This window comes from Macaca fascicularis, chromosome 15 (genome assembly GCF_037993035.2).
Source record: "Macaca fascicularis isolate 582-1 chromosome 15, T2T-MFA8v1.1".
NCBI classification, from domain to species: Eukaryota; Metazoa; Chordata; class Mammalia; order Primates; family Cercopithecidae; genus Macaca; species Macaca fascicularis.
Genome location: NC_088389.1, coordinates 113595031 through 113608046, shown reverse-complemented (window position 1 = coordinate 113608046; position 13016 = coordinate 113595031). Strand labels below are relative to the sequence as shown.

Genomic DNA, 13016 nt, shown 5'->3' with positions numbered 1-13016 from the left:
CAGTGTTTATTCTCCCATCAGTGTCATCTGTCATCATGTCAGAATGCTACCTGGCTCTCTTCTGACCTGTCTTACCCGTACAAGTACTTAGATGCACTTTGGGGCAAATAAATTCATATTGCAGCAGTCTGATTTGATGTTGATAGTGTTGTCTGTCATCAGCACCAGGAAAGAACTACTCTGTAGCATATGTATGTGAACTTCAAAAGGAAGTTTCAGTTTTAATATTTTAAGCTGGAATAATCGTTCTTGTTTTAAAATTTAGAACTGCACACCAAATGTGATAAATGTCAAAACTAGGCAATGAATTGCAGAAGAGATTCATTCAATCCATGTTTATTGGTATCCACCATGTAAAAAACCACTTCATTATGTGCTGGGCCAAGAGCAGAGAACACAGCAAACAGTCCTCGCCCTCGTATTGTTTACTATCTGAGGGAGACAGATGTTAAGCTCATGAAATCCACATGCTAGACACGGTCCCACACAGCCACTTTGAGATCTAGTTCTTCTTGGCTGCCTGCCAGCTTTATTCCCTCTCCACAATTTCCCAAAGTTTGCTTCTTTATGCATCGTGTGACCTCCACAGTCCCGCATCCTCAAAGGCAGTCTCTGTTTCACCCCATATCGCCCTGGATGTAGAGGTCAACGCCAGCACTGACGGTTTCTACCGGAAATGCATTTGCTTTGTGGTGTTTGCAGATTTTGTATGGATTTGTGGGCTCATGGGTAAAGTTCCCATTGTGGCATTTTTCCCCATTTCCTGGCTTTTCTCATTCTCTCTGTTCTAGAGCAAGTATCACCTCCTTCCCTTGTCCCACACAGGACTGTTTAACCCACACCCAGGCCCACAACACTTAGTTCTCCTTTATTAAGAGAAAACGTCTTCAGCTGGTCAGACAAAGATACACAAAAATAACTTGAGCAATTATAATTGTGGCAGTTGCTGTGCAGGAGGATCAGAGAGTGCTCGGAAGGTTTACGATGGGAAGTCCTAATACAGACTTTTCAGGTTAGGAACGACTGAATCTTAACTTCAAGGCAGCATTACCTAAAAATCCCAAAAGTAGGTAGGTGTCAGACTGGTGGAGGGTGGAGGGAACCTAGGTGATGGGAAGAGCAGGTGCAAAGGTTCCGAGGTGCGAAGGCTTTGTGGACACTGGAGAATTGGAGGAAGGCAGAGGAAACTGCAGCTCTGTGAGTGAGGGGGGATGAGTGAGGTGAAAGGTGAAGCTCGGAGCTTGCCTGGGGCCACGTGAAGCTGGGCCTCATTGGCCATGGAAAAGCATTTGTACATTATCTAAAGAGGAACAGGAGGCATTGAAAGATTTGAAGCAGGAGAGTGACATGATATCATATGCACTATGGCTGGGAGGTTGCATAATAGAAGACTAGAGGTTGTCCTTTGGTTTCAGCAAACATGGAGGCTGCTGGAGCCAGAAAGGAAAAGTTAGCGGGAAGGAGGGTGTGTTAGCTGCTGGCCAAGAGGAAACAGACTCTTGATGGACATGTAAATCCTGAGTGGTTATCTTGAACTCATTTTTATCTGTCTCGGAATATTTGATAAAGAACATTTGGTAGCATGTGTTTTGACTGTTGGAAAGAAAAACCTTAAAACATGAAATGTTCTATTTTTTAAATGTAAAGTAAAAATCCTCCAACTAGGAACTGTTCCTGGAGTAACTATGCTTAAATCATTTTCTTTGTAAGTACGGGAACTCTGAATTCAGTTTCTTAGCTATTAGTTACTCTTAGCATGCTCAGTAGGAACATATTTTTATGTTACTGATTTTAAAAGCTAAAATTTCAGGAAACTCAATGAAGGGCTTCATTTAATTGTGTATATTTCTTTTCTACAGACATACGGGGCATTATTCTGTGAAACAAGTGCCAAAGATGGTTCTAACATAGTGGAAGCTGTTCTGCACCTTGCTCGGTAATGTTTGGGAAAATGGATGTAGGACTGAATTTTCGCTTGTTGCATATGTCACATTTCTTGTCCAGAATGTGCAGATAGAATATATGCGGGAAAACACTCTCTTACTTTCAGTCATGGTGGGAGAAATAAGTATGTGGATATTATAAAAACTGGCAACGTTGCTGTGAACACTGGCAAAATATCTTTACTGCCAAACAAAAGAGGTGCATCTGAGGTGTCATTGACATTTCTGAAAAATGTCACCACAAAGTTAATAGTTGACTTGTATGAATCATTTCCAGGAACCAGATTTTATACACAAGGGACTATTATGAATACAACTGTCAATTATGATATTTCCCCAGGCAAAAGGGGGGAAAAACAAAGCAAATTGTATGTCATGCCAGTTAGAAACACTTTGTCAGAATTATTACCTAGGTAATTATTAAGCTAAAGCAATAGTGTTAATAATAAATAACATTTGGGAAGTACAATAGAACGAAAATGGCGTTATTAAAGAACTTGGATATAAATGTATGTGGTTTAATCCTTGAAGTAATTCTTAGGAAATAACATTATACATTAGATTTTTCCCTTCTACCTAGTTTTCTGCCATAAATGAAAAGATTATTATTTACTGGCCTAAAGGGATTAAATATCAAAAAAGGAAAAAAATCAAAATGTACATTACAAAATTCAGAGCAATCATCTTTAATTGCAGACAAAGTTAAAATATAACTTTAGGCATGTCATTCTTTTTCTGATTATTTGTAAGGTTTTATAAGAATCTCAATTTTAGTATGATAATTGGCCTCTTCTGCTGGTGAACATTGATAGTTAAAATACTTTGCAATATTTTTAATGCTGTTTTTCAATTAATGACTTAGGGCCGGGTGCAGTGGCCCATACCTGTAATTCCAGCAGATCCCATTGGTTTCAGCAATATGGAGGCTGCTGGATCCAGGAAGGAAAAGTTAGCGGGAAGGAGGACGTGCTAGTTGCTGGCCAAGAGGAAACAGATTCTTGATGGACACTTAATTCCTGAGTGATTATTTTTATCATTTTTATGAGAGGCAAGGCAGGAGGATCACTTGAACCCAGGAGTTTGAAACTAACCTGGGCAACATAGTGAGACCTTGTCTTTATTTAAAAAAAAAAAATATATATATATATATACACACACACACACACACACACACCCCTATATATATATATATTTGCACACAAACATACACATATACACATTAATGACTTGGCATTTATAGTGCTTAATAAAATAGAGTTCTATTAATAGAATGTTTGGACTAGGGCCACGTGATAAACTATTGCCCTCACTTAAGAGAATCAGGATATGGACTTTGGGTGTCCTGCTTGGCATTAGTTTGTGGCAGGCTTGGCAGATGCCCTATATTCACACTCAGAGTCTTTGAACATTTCCCTCTTTGACATCAGTCCAGGAAAGATAGCCGCCTCCCCCTACAACACTGGAAATCATTTTTGTTTCAAGCAAAAACAGTGCTAACCTTGAATGTGCCCTAGCACATTTTTCCCTTTTGCAGTAGGCTGTTTTGTGCATCTCTGTAAAGGAATACCCAAGACTGCAATTTATAAAGAAAATAGGTTTAATTGGCTGATGGGTTCTGCAGTCTTTACAGGAAGCTTAGTGCTGGCATCCGCTTGGCTTCTGGTGAGATCTCAGGGTGGAAGGTGAAGGGGAGCCAGCGTGTCACATGACGATGGAGCGAGGAGTGGGGAGGGGCTACACTCTTTTAAACAACCAGATCTCCTGTGAACTCAGAGCGAGAACTCACTCATCACAAGGGATGGAGCTATGCCATTCATGAGAGATCCACCAGCTTGATTCAATACCTCCCACGAGGCCCCACCTCTAACACTGAAGGTCAGATTTCCACATGAGATTTGGAGGGGACAAACCTCCAAACCATTTCATCTTTTAAAAGAAAAAAAAAGCAAATATTTGAACACTCATACATTCAACTAAATTAGATGGGGTTTCTTGGGTTTTTTTGTTTGTTGGTTTGTTTTTGGCTGTGAATAGTAGGAGAATCATGGGCTAATATCACATTCGTGAAAAAAGAGTCAGAGTAAAACTTTTATCTATCGGGTTGAATAACAGATTCCACGCACTTGTGGGTACACAGGGAACACCAGCTGTTTGGCCAAACAAGCTACATTCAGTAAAGAGGGGAGTGTTCAGTAAAATGCAGAATTTGACTTCACTAAACATCAAATAACTGTTGAATTGTCAGGTTTTTACTTTTCAAATGGTTGTGTTGGTGTTTCATTCATATGTTGCTGAGAACTGCTGGATGGAAGTGATCTAGTTGCTGGGGCAGATGGCAGCAGGGAAGGATCTGCAGGTCTTTGGAGCATCCCTGGGATGCCTTAGCCTTGGTCAACGGAGCACTGCATTGCTGCTCCCATGCAGCAGTAATGGATGCGGCGGGTCAAGCCTTGCATGTGGTTACTGGCTGCTCCCCAGCATATTGGAGGATTATGGTGTCACGAGGCTCCAAGTCCGTTCTTAAATCTATTTCTAAATAGCTATGAGGTCTTGAACAAGTCCCTGTCTTTCTTTTGGCAACTCTAATTTGTAAAATGAGGGAGGGGGCCGAAGAAAATGACCTCAGAGGTCCTTTCTAATTCTAACAGTCTGTGACTCTGTATAGACTCTATATGTGACAGCCTGTACTCCACTGAATATCTTAATCACTGTTTAATGCTCAATTGTCTTACGGGGTCATATTAAAGTTAAATGGTTCCAAAGTGCCCCGGTGAAGAATCAATCTCTTTATTATGTCATAAAGATGGGAGAGGCTGTAAGTTTCCTTTGACTTTTTCCCCATCTGCTCCTATGAGGCATGTTGGGTCAGCCAGGTGTTGGCCCTGCTTACAGTGAAGCTTGGACACCAGCTTGTGTGTGTTTACTTAAAACAACTGGTATGCAAAAGCATTTTGATAACTGGGTTATTTCAGCTGCATAATGGATAGGTTATATTTATTTTAAAAAGCTTTAGACAAGTAAAGAAATCAGATAAGCTTCTTGAAAATCATTTCGCATAGAGGTTTTTGTTTTATTGTTATTGCATTATGGCCTGGCTTTGGGCTTCTAGTGATGTTAGTGATGTGTTAAATATAAAAATTATAAATAAAGCAAACATATGAAGACTTCAGTTGCTTTATACTTAGCCTTCAGATTTGCTTATCAAATTACCCAACCTTTAAATGGAAATGTTATAGTCTCCACAGGTAAAATTATCATTTGTTCAAATTTTACAACCTTGGGAAATTTATGGGTAATGCAAAACATGTATGTTCTCAATTTAGATTTCATAGGGTGAGATCATATAATGGCATAAAACTAGGAGAAGGTATGGGTTTGCACTGTCTGAAACAATTTATTTTTAAAGGGATGCCATAAATATTTAGTTAACAACTGAACTACTCTGCATTTTCTTGGAAAATCTCTCAATCCCAGGAAGAGTTTCTCCTAGAAACGCAGTTTCCGTGTAGTGCTGATAGGCCGTCGTTCATGACCATTGTCCCATTAGCAAGTAAATTTGCCATCACCAGAACCACAGGCTGTAAACATTTTGCAATAGATTCAAGTTCAAGAGCCATTTAATTATCAGTTGCCTGAAATTGGAGAAAACACAAAAAAACTTAGGCTGATGTATCAGTTCAGCATCAGAGCTGAGCCCATTGGGTATAAATCTGTCCATAAGACTGAGCCATTTAAACTACAGTCGTTAAGCGTATGGTAGATTTTGGTGAACCCTAATTTTCCCAGCCTTAAATCTGTTTTAGATGTTTGGAATTGTATCTTTACAATTTCCTTAAAGTGGAGCATGCCTGCATTTTTGGCTGAAGGCCAGATGAAAGTGTGGGTATATACTTTCCCCCTTAATATTTGCTTTCAGGTTCAATAATGTCTGCATTATGGGCACTGAGCATGTGCATAGTCCCATGCTGTGTTCAGTAGAGACATCAAGGGATTAAAAGACTGGCCTTGCAATTTAACATTACAGAAAAAAAAATGACGATATATGACCAGGCAGCTATGGGGTACGCAGCTGATAGAGGCCATTGGATCTACAGGAAGAGAGAGATGTGAATTGTTCAGTGAAGATGCTATGGTTATTGTACCCATTTTACAGATGAGGAAATTGGAAATTAGAATACTTAATCAGCTTGCTCAGTGACACAGCTAGTAAGTGGCAGCGTGAGGACTCTTCACCACCAACCTGGATCACTGGCTTGCTGCTTAAATGTTGGTAATCTCATGGTCTCCGGCTGTTGTCTCTTTCTTTTCGCTCTCTGTCTGCCTACATCTTCCATCCACACAGCTTCTGGAACCATCTCTACCTGGTAACTTCCAGTTTTTGTATTTTTTAACCCCCCACCTCTTTAAAATTCCATAAGCCGAGAGTGAACTCCCCACTGGAAGCTCCATAGCCATGGTGACTCTGCATATCCAAATCCTAGTGTGTCCATGTGGCTTTAAACGTGTTCCTCAGTCTGCATTCCCTTTCTCAGGAGTCTACCAAAATTACAATTAAACAATAGTCACCTGGAGTCAGTCTTGATTCCTTTTCTCTCTTGCTTCACGCCTTGCCTCCAGTGGCTTCTGAAGGTCATTTTTCAGTCTCTTTTGAATCCATGCGTTTTTCTCGCTTTCTCCCTTTTTCTGCTTTGGTTCAGGCCTCAAAATTCCCTACCTGGGCTAGTGCAAGAATCTCTGCCTCAGAGTTTCTCTAATATCAGTTCATCCTCTACCGTGTAATCAGGTAATCTTTATAAATAAAGATCCAGTTAATATTTACTTTCTTGCATCCAACCCCACATTGGTGTCCTACCGACAACACAGAGTCCCAGCTTCTTAGCATGTGGCTGATAGCCCATCACAGCCTGATATGGTTTGACTGTGTCCCCACCCAAATCTCAACTTGAATTGTATCTCTCAGAATTCCCATGTGTTGTGGGAAGGACCCCGGGGGAGGTAATTGAATCATGGGGGCCGGTCTTTCCTCTGCTGTTCTTTTGATAGTGAGTAAGTCTCACGAGATCTGATGGGATTCTCAGGGGTTTCCACTTTTGCTTCTCCCTCATTTTTCTCTTGCTACCGCCATGTAAGAAGTGCCTTTTGCTTCCCTCCATGATGCTGAGGCCTCTCCAGCCATGTGGAACTCTTAAGTCGAATTAAACCTCTCTTCGTTCCCAGTTTCGGGTGTTTTTATCAGCAGCGTGAAAGCAAATGCCCTGACCTCAGCTACCTTTCTGGTTGAATTTCTATCTCTTTTTCCCAAATGAATGATAATCTGTAGACACAGCAAACTTCATCCAATCATGGCCAGGCTCTTTTATGCCTCTGCCTTTCTGCATGCCATTCCCTGCACCTGGAGTCTCCTTTTCTGTTCTTTCAAAAGGTCTCTCCAATATCAAAAGTCTCTATGAAGCCCCATCTCTGTGAAGCCCACAACACATCTGTGGGCACAGAGTGCATCTGTGGTAGCTGCTGTCTTAGGACTATGAGATTATTTATTTAGACATCTGACTCTCCCTCAACGCTCACTAGCTGAAGGTCCCAGAGCCTGGCATAAGTTGGGCATTTATTCAATGACAGAATGACCGAGATTTTGCATTTGGAAGTTGTGTTAATTTTCTGTCGTCCTTGTAACAAACTCCCACAGATGCAGAGGCTTAAATAATGCAAATTTATTATCTGACAATTTTGGAGGTCAGCAGCCTGAAATGAGTCTTCCCGGGTGTTTGGGTTTGAACTGTGTCTCCTCTTTCTTCTCCTGAGTCTCTGTTGCCTCATTTGTGAGGTGAGGATAGTACTACTCACCCATCTCCTGTCGGGTGTGTGTGTTTGGGGTATATATCAAATATGAAAAACATGTATATTGCATTTACCAGCTGGCCTACAGCTAGAATGAGCTTATTTTTTTCCCTGCTGAGATGTCCTCTTTCCAACTGACAGTGCAGTGGTTTTCAAAAGGTAGGATTTATCGGCACCTTCTGCAGCTATGCTGGCCAGTTTGGTAGCCACTAGCCACTCACAATGTGGCTAATCCAATTCAGATGTGCTGTATGCAATCAGTATAGACTGGATTTTGAAGGCCTTCGACACATTATCTCATTAATAGTGTTTTTATTGACCACATGCCGGAATGACCATATTTTTGCTATACTGGGTTAAATAAAATATATTAATAAAATTAATTTTACCTATTTCTTTTTACCTTTTAAAAATCTGGCTACTAAGTAATTCAAACTGACATGTATGGATCCCATTGTATTTCTGTCGAGCACTGTGGCTCTGCTGGAGACACACACACTCCTGGTAGTTTCAGTTAAGTGCTTCATCTTAAACCATCCCAAAATGTAGTTGCCCAAAACAACAACCAAATTTTATTTCTCACAATTGGCAAAGGTGGTTGGATCTCAGCCAGAAAGTTTCCCGACTGCTCTCGTGTGGGTATCTCCTATGTTTGCAGTCAGATGGCCACCAGGGCTGTGGCTCGGGTTGGATGTCAGCCACCAGGGTGCTTCTCCTTGTGGCTTCGCTCCATGTGGCATCTCAGTCCCCAGGGCCACTCTGGTGGCCTCTCTCCATTGAGGAACCCTGGACTTCTTGAACCCTAGACTTCAAAAGGGGTAGCGGTTGATGCAGCCCCGCATTATAAACACTTGGGCTTAGAAGTCACAGAATACCATTTCCTCCATATTCTATTGGTCAAAGCAGGTAGAGAACCAGCTCTGACCAAGAGGGTAGGGAGGCAAACCTTCACCTCTTGATGGGAGAGGCATCAGGCACTGACAAGGAAGGGCAGAATTATTTGGGGCCGTCTTGGGGAGGCACTCATCTCGCCCACAGAGATAGCCATTCAGCTTGTCTAAGGTGAGACTTCTGGTGTTCATATTTCACAAGCATCCCCAGTGGCTACACCTGGAAGGATACTTCCCTAGGGGGTTTTTATAACATCTTGGAGAGTAAGACATTTTTTTGTGAGTCTTGCCTCTAGCAGTTAATACTGGAAGAAACTTATAATGACAGAAAAGGATGGTGATAAATCCATTGTTACCTCCATGATCACCATTGCTTTTGTTAAGCTCAGCAAGCATTACATGAAGCTGGAAACCAGGTTCCAGAGTGTTAAGGAGCAAGCTGTGTGTATCACAGGTTCTGCAGCATCCTGAAACCTTGGAGACAGTGAGGGGAGGAGGGGGTGTGTGTGTGTGTGTGTGTGTGGCCTGGCGCTCAGAAAACAGGTGCTGGAGCCAGCCTGTGTGGTTTGAATCCCACTTCTGTAGTCATGTAACCTAAGGGAACTGTCTTAACCTCTGTTTGCCCTCATTTCCTCACATACAAAATGGGGCACAGCAAATTTATATGGTTCTTATGAAGATTAAGTCAACACCTATAAAGCATTTAAAACAATGTCTAGAAGGCCATGCAGACACTCAGCATGGCTATTTTTATTTCTACAGAACCATCTGTGGCTTAGTTTTTATACCTCAGTAATCCTCTCTCTTTCTCTCTCTCTCTCTCTCTCTCAGAGAAGTGAAAAAGAGAACTGACAAAGATGACAGCAAATCCGTTACCAATCTCACCGGGACCAATTCCAAAAAGTCACCACAGATGAAGAATTGTTGCAATGGCTAAGTCCCAAACATCCTTGACCTGTGAAGTCTTCATTTCCAGAATACTGAATTTGTGTGACTTATTTGGCTGTTGACAGAGTGGCATATCCTACTGACACTGTCATATGGAGAGTTACAGTGCAGGAAACCCGAACCCTGCTCTCAGGTCCCTCTGGAACTTTGGCTCTTCTTTGTTTTGTCTCAGTGAGTGGTTTGGGCCCTCTGGTTAAATAGACTAGTCATGTCCTTACAGGTCTTAAAAGTTAACATGTAAATGTTTTCTAAAATGGTAAAAAAAAAAAAAAAAAGAAAAGAAAAAGAAAAAATCACATGCTCACATCAAAGCTGTAGAGGAAACTCACATAATTAGATTCATGTGGTAGCTGAATTAGGTCCCACAAAGTCAGCATTTAAATATTTGATATTAAAGTTCTAGTAAAAAGGGGTTCTCATCCTAGGTTTGCTGTTAACTGGCCTTGTGATCTTGGACATGTCACAAGCCCATGTCGGATCTGTTTCTTCATCTGTAAAATGCACAGCTTGCCCTCAAAGGCCTTGCAGCCCTTGGCACCTCAGATTCTGTAGGAAGCAGTAGGAAGGAGAGTGTGGTGGCCCACAGCTAATAATAAGAACTGTGGTTATTCCTGCTTTTTTAATATTGGAGTATTGATTTTTCTCACTTCTGAAATAAGGACAGAATTTAATTGAGAAAAAAAAATGGAAACATCTATTTTTTATGTATAAAGAAACATGCTTGAGACAAAAATAGTTGTATATAAAAGAGGATATTTCATAATCTCAGAATAGTTACAAAGCCCATTGTTTAAATTTGGTGTTAAAAATTGTAATGAAAACATGTAAAGCCACATACTGCTGAAAGCACAATGCCCAGGAAAGTTGTTACTCTTCACTTAAGGGAGTGGTTGCCAGGGGCTGAGAAAGGGAGGACAGGGTATGTGGTTTCTTTGAGGGATGATGAGAATGTTGTGGAATTCAAATAGGGGTAATAGTTGCATAACTGTTTGAATATACTAGGAACCACTGAATGGTATACTTTGAAAGGGTGAATTTTATGGTTGTGAATTATCTCACTAAAAAAAATACTAGTACTTAGAGTGATTTAACATGTTGCAAAATGAAAATATCCCTGCTGATTTCAAACCTTCCCATGGTTTAGAAGCGTAACCTGTAATGTAATCCAAGTCCCCTAACTCCCTAGTTGCTAACATTAACTTCCTTAAGTAATAATCGATGAAAGAAATACTATGTATGGTTTTGAAATAGCGTCTTTAAAAGAGGAATTGCCATTAGGAAAGGTGAGTCAGGGTCCTTTGTTTAATGTGACTAGTCCCTCATCATCACCAATGACCTGGTTGGGCCTACTCTCCTTCCAGAATCTGCATTGCTTCCCAGACCTCCCCACTGAGATGTCTCTAAGAGCCAAAGGAGTCAACAGCTGAGCCTAGGGTGGGGCTACAACACAGAATTCTAATTTACCTTGCTTCATCTAGGTCCAGGCCCCAAGTCGCTTCCTGAAGGAACTTAAAAAAATAGCTGTTATTTATTGTATTATATAAGCTAAAAACATTTATTTTTGTTGAATCAAAACAATTCCATGTAGCAATACTTTTTCTGTTCACGATGTTTGTGATAGAACCTTATATTCCGCAAGCGTCAGTTTTTTAAAAAACGGGAATTGACCAGATATGTTACAGGCAAAGATTATAAACAGCTACAACATCATTTAACTTTTGTAAACATACCTTCTCCCTATTGAAGACATCTGATATTTTTGCTGGAAAGTTGGATCTATCCTCAGCAACTCTGCCATGAATTCCTGTTTCCTGGTTCCAGAAAAAGAAAAGATTACATTTCTAATCAGAAAGAATGTCTTGCGTATGGGAAATTTTTCAAAATAAAGGGGGTATTATTTATGTGGCACGACGAAGCAAAAGTTTTACCATGGCTGTTTGTCTTAGTGGCATATTTTGATGAGATTGGTGAGATTGGATCTGATATAGATGCTGATATATGGGACACATGTTTAGGTTTTGGTGCAGTTGCACAAAACTGTGTTAGTTTATATGTTACTGTGTTGCCTTTATTTATTCTCTCCAAAGTGTCTCTTTTTATTTGTTTTACAATCTGTAAAAGAGTATACCTGTAATGCAGAAGTATTTTCATAGTCTTTGTCTCTGGATTGTCCCGTCAACGTATCCGACATTGATGAGATTACACCAGTGCCTTTGATCATCAACCAATCGTCTTTAACTATTTGAGCCCTGATAAATATTTTGGTAACATCATCCAAATTAGAGACTTAGAGCTCTGGTTAGCAATCATGTTTCAAGAGAAGCTTCTTAATGTATGCTGCAGTGCTGGGAGATCCTGATTATTACCAGCGTTTTGATATCATGAAGGTGTTCTCAAATTTAAAGCACATTTTCAGTAAGAACAAAAATATTTAATGTTTTTATCTTAGACTTAATACATTTGCATATTACTGTTGAAGTTATTCACCTTGTCCCTGTTTTTCTTTAAGAGCTTTTAAAATCACAGTTACACTATAGTCCTTTATAAAATGTATCCTGATACATTGTAAAATATTTTAATTTTATTATGGAAAATAATGTTGGATAAGGAGATATTTTTCACTGTTAACTTTTAGCCATGCATTTTCATAATTTATTTTTTTCGCTTGCTGCTTTATATGACATATGTGACATTTGATTATCTAATACTTCATGGGATTTGCATAAACCCAAGTTGCACAGCCCTCCTGCTGAAGATAAAATTGAGGTTAAAGATAAAGATTTATTTTCATATTGGTACAGTGATCGGCTTCAGAGTGATGATTTTTGTGAGCTTTTATTGGATGTGTGTGTAAGAAATTTCATATGTATATATTAAGTAGGCCTCTGAGTATTGAATAATTGTTTTATGATTTTGATTTATATGGTTTACATTTTCATTGTGTGAGCCATATTTTGTTTATACTGTTTATTTCTCTTCAAACCATTAATAATTATAAAAATAAAGTGTAATTTTTATAGCAATGCAAATGTCTAAGGAACTACAAATGTTTTCTACATTGTAAATTCAATAAAGCTTGCTTCCTTTGGCCTTTTGACTGTTTCCTTCAACTTTACTGCAGATATCCCTGAAGTAATTTTAATTCTAGGATGTGTCTGCCTGAAACCATACCTCTAAAACACTTGCCTTTTCTGGCCATGGTGAGCCGAGTTTTGGGAGAGAAGAATACACGCCTGGTGTTCAGTGCTGTGGCACAGACAAGTCATCCTGGCCAACGGGGCAGCAGGTAGACCAGCCTGGGGCAGGACAGCCAGGAATAGTGAGGCTTTTGTAGAAGAATGTCAGTACTCTGGCCATCCTCATGTCCTCTGAGGAGTTAGACCTTTTCCCTGATTCT

The 13016-nt window shown here is 40.1% G+C and overlaps 1 protein-coding gene across 2 annotated transcripts in view; it reads left to right on the top strand.

Moving 5' to 3' along the window:
* The window catches only part of RASEF (RAS and EF-hand domain containing), a 230272-nt gene extending 217563 nt beyond the window's left edge, over positions 1-12709 (top strand). The window contains exons 16-17 of one of the 2 annotated variants that reach the window (XM_005582010.5): positions 1860-1936; positions 9503-12709. In XM_005582010.5, the coding sequence (XP_005582067.3) occupies positions 1860-1936; positions 9503-9608 (183 nt within the window). In that variant the 3' untranslated portion in view covers positions 9609-12709. The remainder of the gene's footprint in view (positions 1-1859; positions 1937-9502) is intronic. The other variant, XM_074015780.1, reaches the window with a different exon arrangement.
* The last annotated feature ends 307 nt before the right edge of the window (positions 12710-13016 follow it).